Source organism: Mus caroli, unplaced genomic scaffold (assembly GCF_978045245.1).
Source record: "Mus caroli unplaced genomic scaffold, Mus_caroli_1 scaffold_18, whole genome shotgun sequence".
NCBI lineage: Eukaryota > Metazoa > Chordata > Mammalia > Rodentia > Muridae > Mus > Mus caroli.
Window position 1 is genome coordinate 49,182,661 of NW_028227273.1, and position 17,064 is coordinate 49,199,724.

General features: G+C 53.9%; 1 protein-coding gene across 5 annotated transcripts; it reads left to right on the forward strand.

Annotated features, from left to right (window-relative positions):
* The first annotated feature begins 1,026 nt into the window (after window positions 1-1,026).
* On the forward strand, window positions 1,027-15,419 carry Slc29a1 (solute carrier family 29 member 1 (Augustine blood group)). Of its 5 annotated transcripts, none has more exons than XM_021186098.3 (14): window positions 1,027-1,151; window positions 6,908-7,008; window positions 8,204-8,286; window positions 10,109-10,190; window positions 10,323-10,525; window positions 10,629-10,768; window positions 10,899-11,033; window positions 11,142-11,239; window positions 11,370-11,442; window positions 12,221-12,318; window positions 12,925-13,033; window positions 13,283-13,368; window positions 14,318-14,529; window positions 14,835-15,419. In XM_021186098.3, the coding sequence occupies exons 3-14, from the start codon at window positions 8,258-8,260 to the stop codon at window positions 14,944-14,946; spliced, it is 1,377 nt and encodes a 458-aa protein (XP_021041757.1). In that variant the 5' UTR covers window positions 1,027-1,151; window positions 6,908-7,008; window positions 8,204-8,257; the 3' UTR covers window positions 14,947-15,419. The 5 variants fall into 5 exon arrangements, with proteins under 5 accessions (XP_021041757.1, XP_021041755.1, XP_029327334.1 ...); XM_021186096.3 differs by lacking the exon at window positions 1,027-1,151 and adding an exon at window positions 4,738-4,822; XM_029471474.2 differs by lacking the exon at window positions 1,027-1,151 and adding an exon at window positions 6,508-6,529.
* The last annotated feature ends 1,645 nt before the right edge of the window (window positions 15,420-17,064 follow it).

Consider the following 17,064-nt stretch of genomic DNA (forward strand, 5'->3'; position numbering starts at 1 on the left):
ATAAAGAAGACTGGCCAGCAGGCAGTGGGCCGGGAAGTGGGGACATGTGTGACCTTTAGGGACATCTTTTTGTTTGCTTGTTTGTTTTTCGAGGCAGGGGTTGTTTTGTTTATTTATTTATTTATTTATTTATTTTTAAAGACAGGGTTTCTCTTTCTCTGTATATCCCTGGCTGTCCTGGAACTCACTCTGTAGACCAGGCTGGCCTCAAGCTCAGAAATCCTGCCTCCCTCTGCCTCCCAAGTGCTGGGATTAAAGGCATGCACCACCACCGCCTGGCACTTTTAGGGACATCTTACTACCCTTGAAGAAATAAATCACCTCAAAATTTCACTTCTAGGGGCTGGAGAGATGACTTGGCAGTTAAGAGCACTAGCTGTTCTTGGAGAGGACTTGAGTTCAATTTCCAGCATCCTCGTGGCGGCTCACAGCCCTCTATAAGCCCAGTTCCACACCTTCCTCTGGCCTCGAAGGCCTCCAGGCATGACCTGGTGCATAGACACACATTCAGGCAAAACACCCATACATATAAAATTTTTTTAATGTACTTTCTCACTCCCCAGATGAGTGAACACTTTTGTGTATGCATGCGTGGGCGGGCATCGTGTACTATGATTCTCTGAATAATTTGATTATGATTGTCACACAATAGTCCCTCCAGCAGTGACTTCTGCTGTAGATTAAAAGGGCATAGTAAGAAACACAGACCCCTACCAGGGGATCCTCAATCAAGTTGGGGATCCCACACAGGTTCCTACAGAAACTTGAGCCTGTGAAAGCGTGACATCTGAGCTGAGCCGCCCCTCCCCCTCCTAGGCCGGGCAGAACTTTTTCCTCCTCCCCGTGACCCAGCTATTCCTACAGAGTCCTCAGAAACTAGAGCATGTGCGACCTGTGCGGACAGGTGGATTAAAAGCAGTCCCACCTTTCCTAACACGTCCTCTTCTCAGCCCCACGGCCCCACCCACTGGACCTCCTTCGGCCACCGGGCGTCCCCAGATCTCCACCCCTCCAGCCGCGCGGGGCGGGGCAGGGCAGGCAGCAGCTGCGGAGCGTGAGGCCAGGGAGCTATCGTCGGTGGGGGCTACTCTCGCGCGCCCCGTGCCAGAGACTGGTCAGCTCTGGCCTTGGCAGCGACCCCCACCCCCCAGGTGAGGAGGTCGGGAGATGGATGGGGTCCCCACGATCTGGGAATTTTCATTCTGTCCAGCCTCCCCACCCCCACCCCCACCTCAGGTCCAGTCTCAGCAGGTGCAATGGGGCGGCCATGGGGACCAAACTGTTCTGATGGTGTCCAACAGGCCCTTTGAAAAGGAGGGTTTGGCTCCTGGAGTACAAATCTGTCACCTCATGAGGAAGGATGGATATATATGTAATTTTATTTATTTATTTATTTATTTATTTATTTATTTATTTTGGAGAGTTTGTAGGCCCACAGTTGGATGGTTGTTTAAACTCTGGGCCACTTAAAATTGTCCCCTGGGTCAGAGGAGACTTACCTGCCAACCAGCGGGTTAGGAGAGTCATCAGAGAAATTTGGCTAGAAGCCAGATTTAGACAAAATGAACCAAGTCAATTCTTCTTGGACCCTGACCTAGTATCCACCCTGTGTACACATCGGTCTTTATTTGAAAATTTGATACTGGGCACAGGGAAGACTCACTCAATTGGTTCAATCCTCTCAGAGCCTATGTATGTATGTATACATATTTTGTATATGTATGTATGTACATATATACATATTTTTCCCAATGCTGTGATGCCACTTATAATCCCAGCACTGGGAAGGCAAGGGAGAGGACAAATGGTTAGAAATTCTATGTTACAAAACAAGGTGGGCCAGGCCAGGTTAGTGGCACAGGCTTTGATTTTAGCCCTCCTAAAGCAGAGGCAGGCAGCTCTGTGTGAGCTACAGGCCAGTCTGGTCGGCCTAGAGAATTCCAGGTCAGGCAGAGTTACAGGGTGAGATCCTGTCTCAAAAAAAAAAAAAAAAAAACAAAACTCAGGGTGGTGGAGAATTGGCTCAGTGGTTAAGAGTGATTACTGTTTTTGAAGAGGACCTGGGTCGGGTGCCAGCACCCACAACAGCCTACGAGTCCAGTTCCAAAGGATCCAAAGTCCCCCAGGCCTCCATGTACACTTGCTCTGTGTGGTGTGAACACACAAATACATAATCTTGAAAAAAAAAATCAATGTGGACGGTCCCTAAGGACTGCAGCCAAAGGTAGTTCTCTGGCTACATACATACGCACACACACACACACGAGAGGGGGAGGAGGAAGAGGGAGACAGTTTGATCTTATATTAATACGGAATCTTTCCACTAACTTATTTTTTTAGCAATGGCATTAGAACTGAAGAACTAGCTCAATGGCTAGAGCACACCCCTAGCATGTTCTGTTCCAAGCCTTGAACTTGACCCCAGTGTCCTCAAACAAACAAGAGTAAAACGACGACAACAAAACCCACATTTCCTTAAAACTCTTCTTCATTGCTGGCTCTTTTTTGTGTCCCCTTAAATTCAGCACAGTGGGCAAGTGTTTCCCCGGGTTTCCCCTAGTTCCTTTTCTGCCACAAGGCCACAAAGATTTAATCACTCACAAGAGAGAACTTGAGACATAGCTTGTGACACACACACACACACACACACACATAGAGCCTGGAGCAAACACTCTTGCAGCCAACACAGATGGTCAGATGGCTGTTGCTAACAGCTGAGAGAACAGGGCCTGGAGAGAGAGAGAGAGAGAGAGAGAGAGAGAGAGAGAGAGAGAGAGAGAGTTAGTTGAGAGAGTTGAGTGTGGTGGCAAGCAAACCTACCTTCTAAAGGGTGAGGGGCAGAAATGATAGAGTTAGCCACAGTCCCAGCTGGGGAGGACAGGACATAAAGGTGAGCATGAGGTCAGGTGGACCAACCCTCCTGACCCAACCTTAGTGACAGGGAATGGGGAGCCATGATATGAGGAGGAAGGTAAAAAGAGAGGCCTGGTAGACCTGCCTAAGGATCTGCCAGGCCCAGGCTTGTGCGAGCTGGGTTCCCAGGGCTGTCCAGCAGAGGGCCCCGGCACCAGCAACTGCCTGAGGCTGCCTGGGGTGTGGGTGCTGGCTGGAGCCCATGCAAGGAGCTTGCCAGATGGGCTGTTCTCCAATAATAACAGGCCTGCCTGTGGCCATCTGCATAGACGGCCAGGTCCCAGTGGGCGTGAGGAAAGGAACCAGCCTTCCCCAGTCTGGCTGGGACCCTTACCACTTCTTCTGTTCACTTCCAGCTCGCTTTGCACATAAGGGCTCCCAGCCTGACCATGGCTAGTCGATCTCTCCCACAGCTGTGCCAGCTATGGTAACAGGGCCAGACCTGGGAAGGGAAAGAGGGGGTCAAGTAGCGGGGGCAACGGAAGAAAGGAGGCAAAGGCAGGGAGAGACAGACCAGACAAACAGGGCAGGGATCTGGCGTTGTGGACAGACATGAGGCTACTCTTAAGCCATGGGATAGTGCCCAGAAAAATACCACCCAAGCCCGACTTCCTGCCCTCTGTTTGCTTAGTGCTAGTGAGGAGATGTGTCATCTCTGTGGGAGCAGGAAGGCTGTATACGCCCCCACCAGAGCAGCTTGAGAGAACCCACTGCCCTACAGAGTCAGCTACCTCCTAAGGGCTCAGTCGTTCTCTGGGGAGACTGAGTGCGCCTTTTCCCTGCGATGTTAGCACTGGTAATTGTTAATTAGCTCCAATGGTTTCTCTGGAGCACAGGTTCCTTAGAGAGGTGGGGTGAGACAGGCAATCTGGATGGGATGTTCTTGCCTCAGGACCCTCCTGCAACTTCTGGGCTACATCAGTAGGGAGTGCTACTGTAGGGGGTCCCTCCTCCTTTGTACCCCAGCCCTGGAGGGGGGGCAGGGAGGGAAGGGGAGGGGTATGAATGGTAGGAGGCTCAGCAAGGCTTCTAGCCCCGAGGGTTATCTTGGGATGGGACAGTGAAATGCTGGCTAGGACAAAGATATGCAGGATGTGAGGCCTTTCTTCCTGGCTTCCCTTTCTCCGGTCTCCAGCTGTGTTTCAGTTTTCTTAGAGGCCTCAGGGCTGTCCCCTTATGCCTTCATAAAGGAGCCTTCAAGGCAACCTGGGGGTGGGGGGAGCGGATGCTGTTTGTGTGGTGTGCAGCGAGTCTGAGGGCAGGAGAGAGAAAACGAAACACCTCCAACGTCCGGGTTCCAGAACGATCAAATCTGAGGTATCCCAGAAAGTCTTCTTGAAGGGAAAAGGAGGAGTGGAAAGGAAAAAGGATGTATTAGAAGGGTGTGTGTGTGTGTGTGAGGGGGTTGCTAGCAGTAAAACGGTAGAGTGGGAATAATGGCGTGGGCGGGGTTCGGAGAGGGATAACGGAACACCTGAGGTGGAGCGTGGCTGTGGGGGCGTCTGGACCTGGGTGAGCAGAGGGCCTGTCTGTGCAAGAGTCCCGCCTTGGAATGTGTAGGAGTTAGGAGCGCAGGGCCAGAGCGGAAATTAGGGGTACCCAGTGGGGGGGCCCTGTCCCCTCCCAGGCTCGCGTGTCCGTGCGACAGTTGGGAAGGGTCCTAAGACGTGCTCCGCCATCGAAGCCAGCAGCCCTGGAGGCCCTAGGCGTAGGGTCCCTGTGACTGGGAGCCGGTGAACTGTTGAGGGGGCGGCGAGGAGCCCGGGGGCGGGGCTGTCGCCGGGAGGAGGTGGCTCCCACGGGCCCGGGGCGGGCCCAGCAGAGGGCGGGTTTGAAAGCGCTCGGGCGGGCGCGGGAAGCGCTGGCCAAGCGCGCAGATTTCGTCGCCGGAGGTGTCCTTCTCCAGCAGGTGCTCGTAGGGCCCGGGTGGGACATGCTGGGGACTCCGGGGTAGAGAGTGGAGTGTCCGGCTTGCCAGGAGGGAAAAGGAGGCCCGGCCTGCTAGCTCCGAGGCCGCGACAGGGACTTTGGGGTGCGGCCCCCACGCGGCGCGTGCGGAGCAGCGCCAGCACGTGGCGCGCATGGGCCTGGCTCTGGGTAGGGGGACTCTCCTTTTGTGGGGACCAGGGCGGAGCTGGGCCCAAGACAGCCTGGCTTCTGGGCCTGGAAGCGACTGTCGCTGTGTTGACTTCCGCAGAGGATCGGCGAGTGGGTAGTTCAATGCTACAGCTGTGTGAACTAGAGAGAGGGGTTGCGTTGCCTTCTGCCCCGAGGCAGGAGGATGGGGAATGCCGGAATACAAATGGACGTGAAGGGAGCTAGCTGGCCATTTACAGACTAAACTCCTGTTCCTGGCCTCCCTTTCCTGGGCGAGTCCTCATTTACTCTACGCGGAGAGTAAACGTGTGACAAGATAAAGGACTGACGCGCACTCCCAGGCTTCCTTTGGATAAAGGCTTACTCCACCCTTGCACCTTATACCCCATTCGGGTCCTCTTTCCAAGCCTGAGCCAGCCCCCTCTTCTCGATTAACCCTCCTCCGTTCTGTTCCTCTTGTCCTGCTTGTGTGAGCTTTGCATACAATAATATATGCGTGGTGGAATGGTTGTGAGGTGTCATGAATCTGAAACTAATGTTATGTGAGAGAATGACCTGAATCTCGCACTTGTTTTAACCCTTTAATTGGAGCACTGTTGCCTTCCTAGAAGCCTACATGAATAGCTGAGGAGCCTTGTCAATTTCGACTTCCCCACTTGAGAAGGAATCTAGAATGATCGGTACATTGAGTATTGATGCTGTCACCCCCATTCACCAGCTCTGCGGGGCTTTCTCAAGTGATGGAGCCTCTTTAAACCTCAATCGCCCTAACTGTTTAGTAGAAGCGGATGCCTGCTACCTTCGGGGCAGCTGGAAGAGGGGCATCCTCAGATTGCAAGCGAAGATTCTGATGTAGCAGAAACTAGGCTGAGAAACTGAGCTGCATGAGAGGACCCTTAGGACGCAGGAAGGCCTCAGATGGGCGATAGCTTTCAGGGCCTCTCCATCTCGGCAGGTCAAGGCATGGCTGAAATGATACCAGAGGCTCTGAACTGCTATCAGATCTCTACCGGGACAAAAGCAAAGAAAGCCCCTAAGCAGCAAATGGAATGTTTGGATGTGGGCGGGACCGGGACCCAAGGGCTGCCTGTGGCTTTAACTGGTGCCCAGAGGGAGGTGGGGTTTTCTGCAAGGGGAGAAGTGATGTGTGTGTGTGTGTGTGTGTGTGTGTGTGTGTGTGTATACTTGTCCAAGCCTAGGCCAGTTTTATGATGGAAGAGTTAGCCTCCCTCTGGCTTGGGGCTATATTCACTTTTGCTGGTGCATGGGAGAGGTGTGGGGTGCTCAGTGGAGAATTAGCTATGTTTTGATGGGGTCCCTTCCCTACTATCTAATGGAAACCTGAGTCCTCAGGCTACCCCCAGCCGCAGCAGAACCCTCTTGTCCTAGATAAATAGCAGTGCTACTGTTTGCTGCCGCTCTGTCCCCAGTGCCTAGGAGGACACCTGGCGGACCCACAGAGACCCTCAGCCAATAGTCCTTGAAACCAGCAGCAGGAGCCTTCTGCCTCCTTCTGGAGGTGTGTGGCTTTGCTGTCCAGGACTGAGGGATTCGGCCAGTCTGGGTTTCACCCACAGCAGAATAGAAAAGCGGCTACAGGGCCTCAGGGTGACCAGCTGTGACGCCTGTCTGGGTGGGCGGGGACTGAAGTTCTAGCTGCACCTGAGAGCTGACCTGGCTGCCACAGGCTTAGCTCCCCTGCTGAGCCGGCAGCTTCGGCTGCTGTCTTATCTCCCAGCTACAGGGTGGCCCTTTATCTCTCCCAGCTTCACTGGTACTTTTAGCTTCTGCAGCTTCTTAGCTTGTGAGACCCCCGCTGAATGGGGGCCCCCTGAGGCCTGAGGGATTCTCTCCTGATAAGCCTTGGCCAACTTTTCCACTCTGGACCCTCACCTAGGACCCAACCTCCTGCCTGAGCCTGAGCCAGGACCCCTTCCTGGGGAACGTCCAGGTACCTTTGGCTCTCACCGTCCTGCCAACATCGAGTCTATAAATTCGGTGAGTGACAAGACGGGGATCTGGAGCTGCTTGCCCTAGACAAAGAAATAGCAGTCTGGGGAGTGGGGTGTCCCTGTGGGGGGGTGTCCCTGTGTCCCTTGAATATGCTGCTTCCTTATGTCGAGGGTGTGGTTAGGAGCTCTGGGAGCAATGATGCTAGCTTTCCAAATTTCCCTTCAAAGCCACTGTCAGACACGGGAAGAGGATAGTTAGTGGCCTTGGACTGAGAAAGGAACTGGGGGGCGGGTGGGGGGAGGAACATTCTGGGACTGGAGGTCAAGGAAAGGAACTTGCTGTGGAGAAGGCTGTGTCCCTCCCACAGTTATGAAATATATTCCTGGAGAACTCAGGAAGCCCCTAGGCAGCGGCTGGAAAGCAGAGGCTGGCTCCAGCAGAGGCTGGCTCCAGCAGAGGCTGGCTCCAGCAGAGGCTGGCTCCAGCAGAGGCTGGCTCCAGCAGAGGCTGGCTCCAGCAGAGGCTGGCTCCAGCAGAGGCTGGCTCCAGCAGAGGCTGGCTCCAGCAGAGGCTGGCTCCAGCAGAGGCTGGCTCCAGCAGAGGCTGGCTCCAGCAGAGGCTGGAGGGAGTTCCGATTACTATAGGAAGCAGTCTGCGAAGGGAAGGCCCTCCCTGCCACAGTCTTGATTGGGTGATGGGGTGGGGGCACCCAGGAGGGGAGAGTGCAGGCTCATGGCAGGCCTCAGGAGACCTGAGTTCCTTACAGGGTCTGTTTGCTCTCTCACTCTTTCTCCCTTTTCCCCCTCTGCTCTGTCTCCTCCCCTTTGCCTGCTCTGTCCACTGTTGTCACTGTCCCTGACCCCTTTTCTCTTTTCTGTCTTCTTTGACTGTCTTTCCCTGTCTCTCAATCATCCGTCCTCCTCCTCCTCCTCCTCCTCGATTGCTCCCCACCCTTCGGTTTCCAAGCTTTTAAACTGCTTCTGCTGCTGGATAAAAATAGCGGTGGCAGCGGCCAGGCTGGCAGCCAGGTGCAGCCCAATCAGGCAGAGAGACGACAGGAAGGCCTTCCTGGGGCCAAAGGCCAGATGGGGCTGAGCTGAGTGGTCCTGTGTCTGCAGAGGCTTCCCTTGCCTACTCTGTGTCCAGCTCTACCCCCTCTCCCACCCCCCAAGAGTCTGAGAAAGGCCCAGGGTAGTGTGGAAGCAGAGCCAGACAGGGCTCGATATTCCTTTACCCCCAGCAAGAGCCAGAGGGAGGGAGCTGCCAGCCAGGCACAGCCGAGAACACTGGAGCCATGACAACCAGTCACCAGCCTCAGGACAGGTACTGGGTGGCCAAGGGGTGTGGCGTAGGGTGGTTGCAGGGAGGGGGGAGCCGGTCTGGAGATCTGGGGAGTGAGTCTCTAGGGTAAGGGTGGGAGGGAGGGAGGTGCGGTGTTTGGGACTTGAGAGAGGGGACCTCAGGACTAAATGTGTTCCCAGCCTGGTGCTTCTGAGTCAGGTCTGCATGGGGTAGGGTGGAGAATATGCATGCCCTGGCTGGGTGCTGGCTGGCATGCCCTCAGGGCTAGGTGGGCAGTAGGTCCCTATTGGAGTGTCTCAGTCTTTCCACTGTTATGCGCAGCTAGACAGCAGCTTCCAGCTCCTCCCACCATCACTGTGGGGAGACACTTGGCTGCTTCCCTCATTCCAGAACACATCTGGCAGGACTACCCCTGTCCCTGGGGGTCGCCCTGGGGCTTTGCCCTTGCATGACCTCAGCCCACGCTGCTCTCTGACCTGACCCTTCCAGCCTACTAGCTCGGGAGCTTGGGATCTTCCTCAAGCTAGTTAAGGTCCAGAATGTGTGCTAGGATGGAAAAGGAGCTCGAGTCGAGTCCTTCAGAGGGGCTGAGGCTTGTGGAAGTTCATGAAGCCATGATACACTCTTTCCAGATGGCCCCTCTGTCCTGTTGGGTCTCTGAACCTCTCACGGTTCCCCTGCCCACCATTTCCCTCTTGTGCTATGTAACTAGGCCCATTCTGACTGGAGAGTTAGCTGCATCTTTCTGGGACCATTTCTCCATTCTGTAAAGTCTGGTGAGAATACCAGCCTTCTGTGAGGGGAAGAATTGTCATTGTAGGTTCCAGCTTCCTGCCTCCTTTCCTTCCCAGGCTGCCTGGTGCCCTGGCCTCGCCTCTTCAACAGTCTACCCATTTCACTGCTGCCTGGCTCGGCAGCTCTTCTCTGACCTCCTGTCCTTGTATAACCTTCCCTCGGAATTTTACCTTCCATCTGAGCCTTTGAACCAAGCCTTGAGCATCTTGACCTCAGAGGGAATGGATGAGGGCTTTGAAGGCTGTGGTGCGGCCATGGCTTAGACTGCTCTTCTGGCTGTCCCATTTCAGGCTTGCAAGAGGCCTGTTCCACTGTGTTGGGTCTCTGCTACTATCTCTGTACAGCCTGTAGATGCCGGGTAAGGGGAAGGTATTTTACTAGGCAACTGTAATGGAAGGGACCAGGATCACTAAGCTTACAGACAAAGACTATCCGAAGTCATGCTCAGAACCAGATGGCAGCCATAAGTCCTAGTCTATCTGCCCTGCCGTAGGTAGTTTGGACTACAAAACTGGTTCTGTCTATCTAATAAGGGAAAAAAAAATCTATAGCTCTCTACTTCCTAGTCCCCACCCGCTACCCCCAGCCACGTGACCCACTGGGTCTAGAATTGCCTGGGTGTTGTTTTTTGACCTCAGAGTTCTTGAGGGAACTGGCGTTCCCACTTAGACAGCTTAACTACTTCCAGCTACTTCCAGCTGGTGTGGTGGGGCTGGGGCTTGTGCCCACTGCCCTTTACCCGCCCACTTTAACAGAGGTTCCAACACCAGCTCTGGAAGTGTGGGTCATCACACTGCTTCCCGGCTCACCCGGCCCCCTGAACCTTCTAGGACTTGGGAACAAAGGTTCTGTCTCCCGTGTCATTCAGAACTGCCACCAGCCCTTTTCCTTCAACCCATCTTACAGCCTGTCCTGTACCCAGGACCTACACATCCCTCACACCTCTGCAGGAGGGCGCCTACTTGTGGATACACACAGCTGGGACCACTGGGAAGACGGGAGGGAGGGAAGGTGGGCTGACCGATCACTTTGCGTTTTTCCTACGCAGGTATAAGGCAGTATGGCTTATCTTCTTTGTGCTGGGCCTGGGGACACTGCTCCCCTGGAATTTTTTTATGACAGCAACCAAGGTGAGGTTGGAGTGGGGGTCAGGTACTAGGCTCCAGAGGACATGTCCCTTAGGCTTTCAAGGCCTGGTTCTGTACCTCTGGGTACAGAGAGGGACAGAGGTTCCCAACACTCAACCTCTGCAAACCCCACAGTATTTCACAAACCGCCTGGACGTGTCCCAGAATGTGTCCTTGGACACTGATCAATCATGCGAAAGCACCAAGGCCTTGGCTGACCCCACAGCGGCCTTGCCAGCCCGGAGTTCTCTCAGTGCCATCTTCAACAATGTCATGACCCTGTGTGCCATGCTGCCCTTGCTGGTCTTCACCTGCCTCAACTCGTTTCTGCATCAGCGGTGAGCCTCCCCGTCCATGATTCCCAGCCAGCTCCTGCTTCCTCAGCCCCAGGCTGACCCTTCCTGACCCCCCCCCCCACTGCCACCCCCCTGCCTCTCCTAGGATCTCTCAGTCTGTTCGGATCTTGGGCAGCCTGGTGGCGATCCTGCTGGTATTCCTTGTCACTGCCGCCCTGGTGAAGGTGGAGATGGATGCTCTGTCCTTCTTTGTCATCACCATGATCAAGATTGTGCTCATCAATTGTAATCGGGGTGGGGGGGGGGACGGGATGGGCAGCCATGGGCCTGGGTTGAGATCAGGGTGGGGGTGGTTCAGGTTAAAGCTCCCTGGGAAGCCAGCCTCTGCTGACAAGCTGTCTTTGCTACTCCCCAGCATTTGGTGCCATTTTGCAAGCCAGCCTTTTCGGTCTGGCAGGCGTCCTGCCAGCCAACTACACAGCCCCCATCATGAGTGGCCAGGGCCTGGCTGGCTTCTTCACCTCTGTCGCCATGATCTGTGCCATTGCCAGTGAGTCCAACTGCGCGCACACTGCCCTGCTTTGCTAGTTGTGGGGAGGCAGGGTAGGGTGATTGGGAAGGGGGGAGCTAATCTAAGCTTGTGCACTGTCTGCGCCAGGTGGTTCTGAGCTGTCAGAAAGCGCCTTTGGCTACTTCATCACAGCCTGTGCAGTTGTCATTTTGGCCATCCTGTGTTACCTGGCTCTGCCTCGGACGGTGAGCAAATGGGGGGGAGCTGGGGAGGCCTCGGGGTTTCAAAGCAAGGGTGTCTTGAAACTAAAGGATGGCAAGCTCGGATGCCTGGAGCTGCCCTGACTCTACTTCTCCCATCTCCCTTGCTGAACAGGAATTCTATCGCCACTACCTGCAGCTCAACCTTGCGGGGCCTGCAGAGCAGGAGACCAAGTTGGATCTCATAAGTAAAGATCTTTTTTTTTTTGGTTTTTTGAGACAGGGTTTCTCTTTATAGCTCTGGTTGTCCTGAAGCTCACTTTGTAGACCAGGCTGGCCTCGAACTCAGAAATCCGCCTGCCTCTGCCTCCCGAGTGCTGGGATTAAAGGCGTGCGCCACCACGCCTATAAGTAAAGATCTTAATTACTAAAGGAAGTCTGGTAGGGTGGTAGGATGGGAGGGGGAGGGTTTCGGGCATGTTGTGTTAACTGGCAGCTGGGAGCCAAAGGAGGACACAGTGGCCATGAGTAGGTAGGGAGAGGGTAAAAGAGGGATGAACCGGGGAAGATAGCACAGACGCCTTGCAGGGGTCTTGGCGTGTTGCTCAGTTGGTAAGAGTGGGTGCACAAAGGCCTGAGTTTGATTCCTGCACTGGGCAAGGTGGTGCACATGTAACCTTAGCATTTGGGAAGGAGAGGCAGGAGGACTGTATTCAAGGTCATCCTTGGCTATACAGTGAGTTCAAGGCCAGCCTGACCTACATGACATCTTGATGAAGAAAGAAGGGAAACTTGGGTCACCCTGAATGTCTCGGGCATTCGGACAGAGGTCAGCGGCTTCAGAGGGAACAGAGAATAACAGGAGCCTCCCGGGGGAAGGGTCAGCCCCCGGGGGCTCGAGTCAAGGGTTATTAGGGTATAACTGTGGACTAGCCAGTTAAGGGAGGTGCCCACCTCCAGCTCATTCTACCTGTTGTTCTGTCCTCCCCAAAACTTAAAAACCCTTTACAACCTCTCACCCGACAGGAGAGGAGCCAAAAGGAAGAAGAGAGGAATTTGGGGTGCCAGGCCCCAACTCTCCACCCACCAACAGAAACCAGTCTATCAAAGCCATACTTAAGAGTGTACGTGGGCCCGGGGTGTCCTGCCTACCCTTCCTCACCCTTCTTTCTCCTTTTGCTGTTTCTACCTTATACCACTTCCCTTTCTGACCTAAGACTGGGCTTTCTCCTGTCTTCCTATGAATGCTGTGGGTGTGTGTGTCTGTCTGTCTGTCTTGAGATTTAAAAAAAAAGATTTATTTATTTATTTATTATACATAAGTACATTGTAGTTGTCTTCAGACACCACAGAAGAGGGCAACAGATCTCATTACGGATGGTTGTGAGCCACCAAGTAGTTGCTGGGAATTGAACTCAGGACCTTCAAAAGTGCAGTCAGTGCTTTTAACTGCTGAGCCATCTCTCCAGCCCCATCTGTGAGATTTATTTATTTGTTTGTTTGTTTGTTTATTGTTTTTTCAAGAACAGGGTTTTGATGTAGCCCTGGTTGTCTTGGAACTCACTCTGTAGACCAGGCTGGCCTTGAACTCAGAGATCAGCCTGCCTCTGCCTCCTGAGTGCTGGGATTAAAAAGGGGTATGGCACCAGTGTCTGGCTCTTTGGTCTTTTGTACACAGAGCCATGACAACCTAGGGCCCTGGATAAATCTCTTCTCTTCTCTTTCTCCAGATCTGTGTCCCGGCTCTGTCTGTCTGCTTCATCTTCACGGTCACCATTGGGTTGTTCCCTGCTGTGGCCGCTGAGGTGGAATCCAGCATCGCAGGCACAAGTCCCTGGAGTAAGTGTGTCCCTGTCCCCCCACGAACACCCCCCCCCCAGCCCCCGCACTTCCCTCCCAGGACGGATTCACCCAGAGTCTAAAGCGGAATCATGGGTGGGGTATGGGCAACCTCTGGGGCTCCCTCTGCCCAGCTGGATCTACACGGGCCTACTAGACACCCTGCCATTGGATGGAAACCTCTGAGGCAGAATGAAGAGGCCCAGACCCAGAGAGGGCCAGGTGCTAAGTCTTAACTCTCTTTCCTAGAAAGCTATTTCATTCCCGTGGCCTGTTTCTTGAATTTCAATGTCTTTGACTGGCTAGGCCGGAGCCTCACTGCTGTCTGCATGTGGGTGAGTACAGCATGGGCGGCAGGGCTGTGGGGTTCAGGTGTCCAGCTGAGGCCAAGAGGGACCCCAAGAAAGTATGGTGGCTGCAGTGTGGCTCTGTGACTAATAGAGGGCTTGCTAGCATGCATCTGGGTCCCATCTGTAAAACTGCAAGAAGGGAAAAAAATGGGGGGAGGGGGGGAAGCAGTGGCTCAACAGGTTAAGAGCACTGACTGCTCTTCCAGAGATCCTGAGTTCAATTCCCTGCAGCCACACGGTGGCTCACAACCATCCGTAATGGGATCCGATGCCCTCTTCTGGTGCATCTGAAGACAGCTACCGGTGTACTCATTTAAAAACAAAAAACCTGCAAGAAGGGAAAAATACCGTGTACTACTCATAACTTATGTGTACAAGTTCATTCGTTTGTTTATCTGTCTATAGAGGCAGGGTCTCTGTGTGTTGCTATCTGGGAATTTACTCTGTAGACCAGGCTGGCCTGGAACTCAGATCTCTTTACTCCCTGCTTCCCAAGTGCATGTGCCACCCTGACCCAGCTAAGACTTTCAAATTCTGTGTGTGTGTGTGTGTGTGTGTGTGTGTGTGTGTGTGTGAATGCAATGCCCACAGAGGCCAGAAGAGGGCACCAGATCCCCTGGAGCTGGAGTTAGAGGAGCTTGTGAGGACTGGAAACTAAACCCGGGTCTCCTACAAGAGCAGGACTCTTAACTATTGAGCCATCCCTGGCCCACGTGTACAGTTCTTTGGCGTGTAGCCCGGCAGAGGCGTGCGTGTCGTGGCTCCCACCTAGATGGAAAGATACATCTCGACATATCATAGGCACCACTGCACCCCTAGCAATCAGCACCCCCAAAGGCACCCAGGCCTAGAGGTTTTATCCAAGTCCCCAGGGGCCCCAGGAGACCGGGAGGACTGACACACGCGCTGAAGCCTTGCCTGTGCTCGCTCGCAGCCTGGCCAGGATAGCCGCTGGCTGCCAGTTCTGGTTGCCTCGAGGATTGTGTTTGTTCCCCTGCTGATGCTCTGCAACGTGAAGGCACGCCATTGTGGCGCGCAGCGGCAGCACTTCACCTTTAAGCATGACGCCTGGTTCATCGTCTTCATGGCCGCCTTTGCCTTCTCCAATGGCTACCTCGCCAGCCTCTGCATGTGCTTCGGGCCCAAGTGAGTCGGGGCATGAGGAGATTTGGTGACATCAGGCAGGACTTACAGGGAGATGGCAGTAGGAGAGTCCCTCCTCACCTCAAAGCTGCCCAGAGTTGGAGCTGCTGGGGGGTTTTGAGGGGCAGTGGCGGTGAGGGCTTGCTAATGTGCTCCTGCTGAGCTGTGTGCGAAGGGATCAAGACTGGGTGGAGGATGGTCCTTAGACACGGTCTCCCAAGAAGTGGGCGGGGATTGGGAGTGTTGGAAGGTATGCGGGGGCAGGGCTGGGCTCAGCTTGCCTAAGATTACCCTGCCTTTCCCTTTAGGAAAGTCAAACCAGCTGAGGCGGAGACAGCAGGAAACATCATGTCCTTCTTTCTGTGTCTGGGCCTGGCTCTGGGAGCTGTGTTGTCCTTCTTATTAAGGGCACTTGTGTGACCCTGTGGGGACAGAAGAACTACACTGCCTGCTTCCTGCTCACTTCCTTCCCTGCCAGGGACGAGCAGGGGTCGAGAGGGGCTGCTCTTCTAGCTGACTTCTGCTTTCCTCTGGACCTCGCTGTGCCCAGCTGTCCAGGAGCCAGCGATGGCCTGCGGGTGGACTTGGAATTCGGGGTCAGAATGGCAAGGGCTCAATGGCCTCTGACTGACAGCTCCGACTGATGCCCGCTTACTCCAAGCACAAGAGACTACAGGGCCAAGAAAGATCTGTCCGCCCTGCCTATCACAGGATGGGGCGGAGGCGGATGGCTGATTGGTGTCGTGTGACCTGATGTCCCTCCCCTCGCCTTTCTTCCTTCTGTGCCTGTTCCATGTCCCCAGCCCTTGTCATTTTACTGCCTTTTTTATACTGACAGAAACCAGGTGCCTTCAGAGGCCATCTGATTAAATAAACATTTTTTTTTCTCCATAGCTCTGTGCATCCTCCCAAGGTTTAACTAACTCCTTGGAGAGGAGAGAAGGCTGGCAGTCTGAATCTAGGTTTCTGCAATGACCCAAGGCTGGGCCTGGGTATAACGGGGAGGATGCAGTCCTTCAGTCTCAGAGGGGCTGCAGCGCCCCCTACTGGGAGCACAGGGAAGAGACAGGCCTGGAGCCAAGACGCCACCCAGACTGTGGCCCAGATTTAGAAAGATGTAGCCCGAGTGGTCTTCACATTCCATAAGTACCTGAAGGTGGCCTTGAACTGCTTCCTGTGTGCTGGTACTGCAGCTGTGTACCACCATGTCCTGGATCTAGGGATCAAGTCCAGGGCTTTGTGCATGTTAGGCAAGCGCTCTGCTAGCCGAGCTATGCCCCAGCCCCTCTTTCTCATTTCAAGGGCCTGGAAATGGAGGCAGCTTTGTCTTCCCCACTACCTTCCCCTCCCCCACCACACTGTCCTCAGCTCCTGGAATGAACTCTGCCAAACTGGCCAGCCCCACCCCCAGCTCCTGGCCAAACTCCCACATCCCTGGGCAGGAAAAGGCTGAGGCCTGGGCTCTCCCTTACCTTGGCTCCAGGCCCTGACACCAAAGCCCAGGCTGCCAGACTTCCTGGAGAACAACGGGCCTATGTGTCCTCATGTTGGCGTTGGACCTCCCAGTTCTTCAGCCATACTGTGGTCTGAGGAAGGGTGCATTGGTATGGGATGTGAGACTCCCTCGATGGAGGGGGCGCTACCGCTGGTGCTCCAGCTCAGGACTGACTGGAACGGAGAGGAACACTCTGGTCCTAAGTGCCCCTCGTCCCCAGCCCTGGGAGACAGAAGCTTTTGCCCCGCCCCCTCCCCCAAGGCTGTATGTTCTCTCATCCTCTACCAGCTGATGGCTACAGAGGTGGCCCTACTGTTGGGACTTCCTTTTTTCACAGAAATTTCATTTAAACTAGTGGTTCTCAAACTTCCTAGTGCTTCAACCCTTTTAACACAGTTCCTCATGGGGTGAGCCCCAACCATAAAATTATTTTCGTTGCTGTTTCATAACTGTAATTCTGCTACTGTTATGAGTCCTTCTATAAATATCTGTTTTCCAATGGCCTTGGGTGACCCCTGTGAAAGGGTCTTTAGACCCACCCCAAAGGGGTCACAATCCACAGGTGGAGAACTGATTTAAACAAAGGCTTCAGACTTTCATGAGTAGTAGTGGGTTTTTTTTTTTTCTTTTTTTTCTTTTTTTTTTATTGAGACAGAGTTTCTCTCTAACCTTGGCTGTCCTGGAACTCTATCCATCATGCTGGCCTTAAACTCAGAGATCCACCTGCCTCTGCTTCCTGAGTGCTGGGATTTAAAGGTGTATACAACCATAGCCTGGGTTGTTTTCAATTCTTTTTCTTCTTTTTTTTTTTTTTAAATTAATGTGCATTGGTGTTTTGCTTACATGTATTGTCTGTGTGAGAGCACCTGACCCTCTGGGACTGGAGTTAAAGACAGTTGTGAGCTGCCACTGGGAATTGAACCCAGGTTTCCTGGAAGAGCAGCCAATGCTCTTAACCACTGAGCCATCCCTCCCTCCATTCCCCAGTTGCTTGTTATCAATCCTTACTAAGGCCAAGCTTGGTGGTGGGTTGGGGGTTAAAC

What these genes read in the sequence shown, in the direction of transcription:
- Slc29a1 (XM_021186098.3), top strand. Translation starts at nt 8,258, where the DNA reads ATGACAACCAGTCACCAGCCTCAGGACAG. An exon ending in TTTTTATGACAGCAACCAAG is followed by an intron (nt 10,191 to 10,322) that starts GTGAGGTTGGAG and finishes CAAACCCCACAG; the next exon opens with TATTTCACAAACCGCCTGGA. An exon ending in TCACTGCTGTCTGCATGTGG is followed by an intron (nt 13,369 to 14,317) that starts GTGAGTACAGCA and finishes GCTCGCTCGCAG; the next exon opens with CCTGGCCAGGATAGCCGCTG.